This window comes from Colobus angolensis, unplaced genomic scaffold (assembly GCF_000951035.1).
Source record: "Colobus angolensis palliatus isolate OR3802 unplaced genomic scaffold, Cang.pa_1.0 Scaffold36, whole genome shotgun sequence".
Classification (NCBI taxonomy): Eukaryota; Metazoa; Chordata; class Mammalia; order Primates; family Cercopithecidae; genus Colobus; species Colobus angolensis.
Window position 1 is genome coordinate 4,895,169 of NW_012116932.1, and position 10,274 is coordinate 4,905,442.

At 38.9% G+C, this 10,274-nt stretch overlaps 1 protein-coding gene across 1 annotated transcript in view; it reads left to right on the top strand.

Annotated features, from left to right (window-relative positions):
• SCN11A (sodium channel, voltage gated, type XI alpha subunit) overlaps nucleotides 1-10,055 on the top strand; it is a 117,169-nt gene extending 107,114 nt beyond the window's left edge. The window contains exons 25-26 of the mRNA XM_011953299.1: nucleotides 4,582-4,852; nucleotides 7,896-10,055. Coding sequence (XP_011808689.1) covers nucleotides 4,582-4,852; nucleotides 7,896-8,941 — 1,317 coding nt within the window. The 3' untranslated portion in view covers nucleotides 8,942-10,055. The remainder of the gene's footprint in view (nucleotides 1-4,581; nucleotides 4,853-7,895) is intronic.
• The last annotated feature ends 219 nt before the right edge of the window (nucleotides 10,056-10,274 follow it).

Consider the following 10,274-nt stretch of genomic DNA (forward strand, 5'->3'; position numbering starts at 1 on the left):
TCACCAGGGAAGTGGGGGATAGTGAGTAGTGAAAGGCCTTGCCCAGCTCCCACACAGTTGGTGAGGCTGGTCTTGCTCCTGCAGTGCCCTACTAACTGCATGAAGTTTAGATCCAGGCAGCCTATGCAGGGATCTCAGACCTGCCCCAGGCCATAAGTTTCCCTGCTGACAAAGCAAGCATGGCTTTCAGGCCACATCCCTCCCTGTCTGCCCACGATGTCGGCAGCTCCTGCACTTGTATCTGCAGCAATTCCCGTTAGCCCCCTGGATTCTGCCCAAGGAAGTTTGTGCCCAGTCGAAATTATCACAAAATCTAATTGGAAGTTTCTTTCACCCTGTGGTCCCTCCTTTATTTGTCTGTCTGCCTTCTCAGAAGGCCCCTGTGAGATAGTCAGGAATGGCATTCCAGGGCTCAAGCTGGAGACTGGGAGTGCCTTCAAAGTTCCTGCTGCTGCTTCTACTTTTGCACTTCATGCAACTCCCTGAATTCATTTCAACTCTAGGTAAGGTTACATCCTTCTCTCGTGATCTGGATTTTCAGATTCCCCAGTGGGGATGTGTGTTCAGAGGCAGGATTTCCCCCCTCTCACTCACACTTTGGGAACTCACTGCTTTTCACCTGTCTTGTGCAGTCTGCAGTCGCATGTCGCTTCTTTCAAAGGATCTGTGAATTCTTCTGGTTTTCTTCCTGCGGCGGTTCTTGAAGCACAAGTCCACAGTGTGAGTCTCCACACACTGTTCTGTCCATCCAAGTGGGAGATGCACGTTAGCCTTGCCGCCTATCTGCCCGTCTTCCCGTTTTTGCTTTTTTCAATTTTGACCAGTTTAAAATGTACTTATAACACTTTTTACTAGTTTTTGTTAGTGTGAGGTTAAGATCATGTATACTTACTTCCACTTTACAAGTATTTATGACAAACTTTGTATATCAGGGATTGACAGACTTTTCCTTAAAGACCCAGATAGTAAATATTTTAGTCTTTGCTGGCTATATGTCTCTGTCATAGTACTCAACTCTGCCATTGTGGCACAGAAGCAGCCATAAACAATATAGAAGAAATGAACATGCCTCTACTCCAACACGACTTTATTATGTAAGTACATGGAAATTTGGATTTTATATAATTATCATATGTCGCAAAATTTTATTCTTCTGTTGATTTTTGTTTCACCAAACATTTAAAAATGTAAAACCCATTCTGAGCTCATGGGCTGTACAATAACACATAGGTCACTGGGTTTGTCCTATAGGCCATGGTTTGCTGATCCCTGCTCTCTATGAATCCTGCTTTGTCAGGTACTATGGGACAAGATAGAAGCAGCATCCAGGGCAGCTCTGTGCTTACAGTCTAATTGAGGAGCTGAGATGTTGTATACATACTTGAGAGCATTGGATTATAAAGTAGTACAACAGGCACAACAGAGTTGGTAGCTCTGACAAGTAAGTTTGAAAGCTCCAAAGCAGAGCAGGTCAGTGGAGGCTGAAAAGTCAGGGAAAGCAGTATGAAAGAGGGGCTTGCAATCTGAAGCATGTAGATAATTTGGAGATTCCCATTTGAACATGAGATCCCAAATAATGAATGCAGTTCACCTACTGTTATTCTCGGCACTCAGAATAGAACTTGGCATAAAATGTGTTCTCAGTAATTATTTACTGAATAAAAAATATGCTTTAAGGCACAAACAGAGTCCATCACACTAAAATGAAGTATTTGTGATGCACTAAAAATGTCAATGAATGTCAGGGCCAAGAATTTAGAGTTTATCTTCTATGTAGTGAGAGATTTTTGACCACAGGGTTAATGATAAAATTTTATTTGGGGAGGTTTAACCTGCCAACGGTGTATGGGACTTCAGTTTACCTAAATTGAATCTAATTTTTAAATACTACCAACGGTTTATGGGACTTCAGTTTACCTAAATTGAATCTAGTTTTTAAATACCAATCTCACTTTCTAGTACTAATTTCACTTTGAAGTTCTTACTTGAACTTGAGCCAACAACAAGAAAAGAGAATTTTTGTTCACATATGCATGCTATACAACCACTGACTCATTACCAGTTGGTCTTGGGTTTGGCATTAACTAAAAGAGTCACAAGACACAATATGTTCCCACATATTTATCAGTTTATTTCAAGCAACGCAGCACACAGCCAAACAGGAGTTGTAACAACATAGATGCACTGCACGGAGTATGCTAGGCTGCAAAAGATGAACTGAAAGTGGGTGCAGACTACGTTAGCATAGGAAAGCTGTCACCTCCATTCCTTAACCATCTTTTATAGCATGTTTACCACATGGCTTATCTGGGAGTAGGTGCAAAGTCACAGCTCTCCCTGTGTAGCTGCAACTCACGAATCAAGCCTTCAATGAATGATTCTGGTAGTAAAACACAATCTCACTACTTAACACTGCATGTTTATCTTGACTTTTACATTCCAGAGAGTAGTGCCGCATGAGATAAATCCAACATCATATCACCAGAAGTCTCTGAGTCTGGGCTTAGACTTCAACAGTTAGCCATTGACCCACAACTTTATCTCCCCAGAGATTTTTTTTTTCCATCTCTAAAATCCAAATATTAGCTTTTGACCCTTAAAACAAATGAATAGCAATTGCATAGGAGGAAAACATAGCTGTTTTAGCCTGCGCATTGATGCATTTCATTTCCAGTAATAGAACAAGGGGTTTGGAATCACTTCTGATTTCTCTTGAAGCATCTTCACAGGGTGACTTTATTTCTTGGTTAAAAATTCATACTGAGGTATAGGAGACACTATACGTTCTGAAGTGATGTAGAATGCTTTTTTGATCATCCGACACTTTAGATAGTCCAACACTTTAGGTAATTTATGCTCTTAATCTTCTCTATTTGTCTTGATGTTGGAGTTAACTATAAAACCAATACTTACCCTCCCTCATATTTCTTTTTGGCCTTCATTCTACTTCCCTGAAGTGCATCCTTGAAAGTGTCTTTTCTCCAACTCCTTTATGACTTCCAAATTCATGCTCAAATAGGAAAGGCACTTGACTTTCTAGTGTCTTCTGGCTCTTTGATAAAAGCTTTGGGGCTCCCAGCACATGGCTTGAAAGTCACAATGGAAATGTAGTGTCTTCCAGTGTTGTCCCTACCCTCCTTCCTCTCATTGTCCTTGCTCTCCCCGAGTGATATATAATTCACTCCTGTAGTTTTAATTCATATCAGTATTAATGCCATCTATATTCTAGCTTCCAAACTCATACTTCTACCTGCCCATTGCCCTTGGATCCCCCACTGGCACCTCAACTCAACATGCTCAGGTCAGATCTCACCATCTCCTTTTAATATTCCTCATCCTCTGCTCTCTGGCTGGTTAAATGGTTTCATCAGCCAGAAACTGTATTCTCAGTCTTAACTTTCCCAAAGCCCACTACATTTGAATTATCTGACAGTTCTTGCTTCCACCTGACATTAGCTCTTAAACATACGTGCTTTTATCTTTATCTGCTGTCACCACCACAAGCCAACGTCATCTTTGCCTGGGTTACATAACAGATCCCTAGGGCATCTAAAGATGTATTCTTAGGGGTATATGAGTTCTCTAAAGATAATAGTGTAGCCACTTTGATTAAATGATAATATAATATAAAATAATACGTACACAGATTGTATGTGTACCAACGTATAGTCAAGAATGCTGTAAAATTTCAATTTCTGAGTTTGTAGTTAGGAATAGTTTTCCACTAAGTGAAGAACTAAGTAGTGCTTCACAGCAGTTGTGTTAAAGAAAATCATGGAATAATTGAGTAATTTCACCACATATGGTAGACTTGGCATGTAAACTTGAGTTAGAACCTGTGCCAGACCAATCACCATATACACACTTTTTGGGCAGTATGGCCATCTATATACAAACCACATGTAAATTCACCCTCCGTTATAATATAAATTAATAATTTTTTCTGTTTTCAGTTTTAGTAATTATTGGATTATAATCTCATCTATTAGTTTTATCTTCAAGTGAACAAGAATTTTTAAATTGGCATTGAAGAATTATTTGAATACAGAATTTTGGTTAAGTTCTGATTATTGTGAATTGGCAAATGGAGCATTGAAGATATTAATTCCATTTTTTCCAACATACTTATGTGAGCAGGTATTCTCTGCACTAATATTGTTGAAGAATACAGAAAGAGATAAAATATAGACCAAGATTCATCTTTTTATTATTAAATCCAACATGCACTGTTTTACTTTTAGCAAAGCATATCAATCACATCAAAGTTATTTTGTTACTAAGACTTTTTAATATTTTTTGTTTTAAAAAGTATTTTAATATTAAATGTTTTAATATTTTTTGTTTTAAAGCTATAAGCCTAAGCACTTAAAACCAGTTACTAATTACATTTGAATGAAAATATATAAGGCAACCCTGGGGATTTATAAGAATTTCTTGCCCTTTGAAAAAGGTCTGTATATTTTTCAATGAAGTGCTTTAATTGTAAGGAAAAACAAATTCTGTTATATTTATATTGTTTTTTATTGTATATAATTTTATTCTTGCATTCAAAATGATTTATAATTTCTTTTTTTTTCTCAGAACAAATGTCAAGGTCTTGTGTTCGACATAGTCACAAGCCAGATCTTTGACATCATCATCATAAGTCTCATTATCCTAAACATGATTAGCATGATGGCTGAATCATACGACCAATCCAAAGCCGTGAAATCCACCCTTGACCATCTCAACTGGGTCTTTGTGGTCATCTTTACATTAGAATGTCTCATCAAAATCTTCGCTTTGAGGCAATACTACTTCACCAATGGCTGGAATTTATTTGACTCTGTGGTCGTGCTTATTTCTATTGTTAGTAAGTAAAATCAGCAGTCAGAGGGGCTTTAAGAACCAGAAGTAAGTTTGTAAATCTTAACCATTTTTTGAAGTTTGTTCAAACTATCCACAAAGCAGAAAACTGGGCCTAGTGTAGTTTCTGAAAGAATAGACAGGGTTACTAATGCCATTCTCTACTGGGAAGTTGCTAGGAGATAGAGAGTAATTTCCATTCCCTTAACTCGCTACACAACTGAGATAGAGTTAAATAATTATGCAGATAATGTATTCAATGGAAATAGACAAAATTAAAATGACTCAGAAGTTTTTGGGGTAGTAACCTAATTTATTCAGATAATTGAGTCAAAGTTCTACCTTTCCTGTGCAACTATAAGCCCTGTGAGCATTTTATAGTTTTAAGGATTTACTGCTCACGTTTTTCCTTTGTTTAAAATCCACATGGAAGCCAGATCACAATTATTGTGCCCCTGTGGCACTGCTGTGCCCCCTTTCAACCCCTATTCAAGGCCCCATGGCCCACTCTAGATTGGGCTTCCAAGAGTGTATCATTCAGACAATCAAAGCTTTTTTTTCTATTCTATATCCCATGTTAACTTAAACCATAGTGTGAACTATGCTTGTCTCAGATTCTTTGATCCCATTTACCAACCAGCCTCATTCTCTAATCAGTATATGTTTCCTAATCACAGGCAGGGTTAACTAAAAGGTTTAAAAAAGAATACAAAAGAAAGAAGGTTATTGCCATACACCTTCTTATAAAACACACACATACACACATCGTCTTTAAAATTAAATTATTCATGGCTAAACCATAAGTGCTTACTCTGGGTGTTTGAAGTTTGGTTTTAATTAAATTGTTAACTTTTTATAATTATGTAAAACTGTCCAGGAGGCCTTCTCATAGTTCAAAACGCAATGAAGACAAAGAAAACTGATTTTCCAAGTGGAAGCTTTTGTGCCATCTCAGAAAGAATGCATCAAACAGATATATTGGATCATGATATTTTGGTTCCTAATGCTACTGCAGCAATGCAGATGTTTCAGAGAACAACAACAAATATGCTACAGTTCGTAGTGTTTTCTGGTTTTTAAGCCATGATGTTAACGTACATAAAGCTTAGCAATAGATTCTTCCATAAGTTTACAGTTAAGTAGACCTTTAATTTTTATTAGTCAGTTCCAGTCACAAGTCCTGGTGAAACTGACAGCAGAAAAAAAAAAAACAAAAAAACAAAAAAACAAAAACGGTGGTCGGATGTCTGGGGCAGGCCCTCTAAGAACTCAGAGAGCCCTTCCTCTGATGAGTAAAGAGCAGCTCATTCATTCCAAAGTTCCTTCCATGCAATGCCACGCATCATGCAGTTTGTGAAAATGTTTCTGACTTTTGTCCTTTGAACAACTGCTAAGCAGTTGCAGTTATACATGCTGTCTGGCATTTGCTCCAGTGGATGAGAAAATCCACATATTAAGCCAGATAATACTCAGCAGTAGGATTAATCCATGTATTAATCTTACTCACTAATGTGGACAGAGTTTTATATGCCTTTGCCAATGTTCCTGCCGTCCAACGCTTAGCCTCAATACTTTTCCAAGCTCTTTCCTAAGTTTTTGGAGAAATGCAAAATGAATGTGAGTTGAAATGAATCTCTCTCTAGGAGTTAACAATGTAGTTGAGGTATTATGGCTTACACATCTTAAAGTGCCAAAAAAAGATAGGGAAATTAATTGAACACCAAATCACGTGGTGCAAAGCAAAAATGAGCCCAGAGAAAGAACAGATTACTATGAGCTTGATCAGCCCAAAAAATATTCATAGAGGAGGTAAATCTTAAATGATGGGCCTCCTCCAGTTGTTGCTGAATTAGCACTTAATAAATTTTACATCTTTCCGGGTTGATTTCCCAACTAAGGTATGAATTAAACTTCTTTGGCACAATTGAGGAGTCAGTGAAGTATATAATCAACTAGCTCTCTTTAGTCATTAGGTGACAGCAGAGCATTCTGCTACCCATAACCCCTAATAGACCCCGAGTGACCTTAGAGGACACTCAAGGTCATTAACTCAAAGACTGCCCATGACCCCTAACGACCCTAGAAGACTGCCAAAGCAAGAACAAGGCCATGTATACACAAGGCAAGTATGTTCCAACCATTCTATAATGTTTAGGCCAAAATGTGAATTGTCTTAAATCCTTGCATCACTTGCCTGCAGAGCAGACAATGGAAGAACAGGGCAACATTTTAGGTCACATATTCAGCCATTTGATCAAACCTTTGAAATGACATTTATAGGGTTTGCAGCAACAGAGAAAGTATCTCCAAATTGTGTTCCCTTGAGCTTTTTGAGTTTGGATCTCAGAAGTCCTTGGAATGAGGATGACAAATATGAACAATCCATGGGCAGCTTCAGCCTAAAGTTGGGCATTCCAATGCTACCATTTCCCTCAAGCCCTACATACATTGTGGCTCTTTTAGCAGATAAACTGTCCTCACCTGTAGTAGGGCTGTATTTAAATTCTTCTACACAAATAAGGACCTGTTGCTTTTAAGGAACTTTGGGATTGGGGATTTTACAATTTCCACTGGCAGCTCAGGCTCAAGGTAACCCTCTGTAGCAGAAATCTCTCCTTGCACTCTAGTCTAAAAGACTCAAGCTGTAGTTTATCTGTTTTACATTCTATATTCTATATATTCAATACATATGGAAATCTGTTGTATTTATTACTTCCTGAGTGGCTTTAAAAACCCAACATAGATAATACACTTCAAGTACATAACTCACAAAATAGGCTTTCATAAACTGCATTCCTTTCCTTAGTTGTCTTTAATATTTTAGACATCTGATCCCATCTAAAATTGTATGGCCCTTGGAAGCTATTTTCTGAATTAAGACACAGATAAGTATTTTCCCTGATAGTAGTAAAAGAAATTCTTAGTTTTGTACATGAGCTACAAAGTGTTGATAAAAAGTTGGCCCCTGTAGGATTCTGAGGCAGGAGACAGGCTGGAGCTGAAACCAGTGTGCCTTCTGGAAACTCATTGACTTTTCTCCTTCTTCTGAGGTACAATGATTTCTACCTTGGAAAGTCAGGAGTACATTCCTTTCCCTCCGACGCTCTTCAGAATTGTCCGCTTGGCTCGGATTGGCCGAATCCTGAGGCTTGTCCGGGCTGCACGAGGAATCAGGACTCTCCTCTTTGCTCTGATGATGTCGCTCCCTTCTCTGTTCAACATTGGTCTTCTACTCTTTCTGATTATGTTTATCTATGCCATTTTGGGTATGAACTGGTTTTCCAAAGTGAATCCAGAGTCTGGAATTGATGATATATTCAACTTCAAGACTTTTGCCGGAAGCATGCTCTGTCTCTTCCAGATAAGCACATCAGCAGGTTGGGATTCCCTGCTCAGCCCCATGCTGCGATCAAAAGAATCATGTAACTCCTCAGAAAACTGCCACCTCCCTGGCATAGCCACATCCTACTTTGTCAGTTACGTTATCATCTCCTTTCTCATTGTTGTCAACATGTACATTGCTGTGATTTTAGAGAACTTCAATACAGCCACTGAAGAAAGTGAGGACCCTTTGGGTGAAGATGACTTTGACATATTTTATGAAGTGTGGGAAAAGTTTGACCCAGAAGCAACACAATTTATCGAATATTCTGCCCTTTCTGACTTTGCTGATGCCTTGCCTGAGCCTTTGCGTGTGGCAAAGCCAAATAAATATCAATTTCTAGTAATGGACTTGCCCATGGTGAGTGGAGATCGCCTCCACTGCATGGATGTTCTTTTCGCCTTCACCACTAGGGTACTTGGTGGGTCTGATGGCCTGGATAGCATGAAAGCAATGATGGAAGAGAAGTTCATGGAAACCAATCCTCTCAAGAAGTTGTATGAACCCATAGTCACCACCACCAAGAGAAAGGAAGAGGAAAGATGTGCTGCAGTTATTCAAAAGGCCTTTCGAAAGTACATGATGAAGGTGACCAAGGGTGACCAAGGTGACCAAAGTGACTTGGAAAACAGGCCTCATTCACCACTCCAGACTCTTTGCAATGGAGACTTATCTAGCTTTGGGGTGGTCAAGGGCAAGGTCCACTATGACTGAGCCCTCACCTCCACGCTTACCTCACAGCTTCACAGCCTTGCCTCCAGCCTCTGAGCTCCAGCGGTCAGCAACTTAGTGTATGAACAGGTAGTGGATGCACCAAATTAGCCATTCCGTTTTCTTTTCTGGCTAAAAGAAGTGATATTTCAGTTTCATTTTAAATGATACAGAGATATAAGATAAAGCTGCCTGACAACCACTGGTACTATTTTAATAAGGACGAAGACACCAGGAAGGACTGTAAAAGGACATACCAATGTTAGGATTGGAATAGTTCAGGCCGGGCGCAGTGTCTCATACCTGTAATCCCAACACTTTGAGATGCTGAGGCGAGCAGATCATGAGGTCAAGAGATTGAGACCATCCTGGCCAACATGATGAAACCCCATCTCTTCCAAAAAATACAAAAATTAGCTGGACATGGTGGCATGCACCTGTACTCCCAGCTACTTGGGAGGCTGAGGCAGGAGAATCGCTTAGACCTGGGAGATGGAGGTTGCAGTGAGCCAAGATCGTACCGCTGCACTCCAGCCTGGTGACAGAGTGAGACTCTGTCTCAAAAGAAAAAAAAAAAGGAAAAAAAAAGAAACATGGTTCAAATTATATCTAAACAAAAAAGAATAAGACACAAAAAACACATTAAAATTTTAAGTTGTATTTTCTATGTTTCTAGGTACATCATTTTTGTTTGATATTTTCCTGATGCAAGTATGTGGTTTATCACCTGTAGCTCTTTTGCATGCTGAATGAAAATTCAAAACTTGCCAATAAATGAATAGCTTATTGCAGATATTTTTTACCAACATTAATTATTTTGGGTTTGTTTAAGACCCAGAGGCACAATCTTGACTTGTCAATTACTACCCTTTCACAAGCTACCATCATACATATATATATTTTCTTTCAATAAAACTTTGTGTTTCTTTCAGATAGTACACTAATATTCCCCTTTTTTTCAGTGGTTGTGTGAGTAGTGGTTTAAATGTGGTGCTTTGCTTGCAATTAAAGACTAGAGCCAGTGGTGTATCCGACAAATGTTTTAACAACTGGCTTTTCAGGAAAAAAGAAAGCCACGCTTTGTAGCATTCACTAATCTCTGTGGTGTGAGTACTCCCATTATGACTGATTTCAAGCTATCAGCATAATGTTACTGGACATGGAGTTGAGAAGAGATGCTCATAATAAGTTCTTGAGAGCTGGCTCAAGCTGACTGCAGCACATCACTTGCTGAAACTGATAAGAGCCCTCCACTTGACGGGTTAAACTATTTGCAGTGGGCACCTGGGGGAGAGAGAGTACCCTCTTTTTTTTTTTTTTTTTATTATACTTTAAG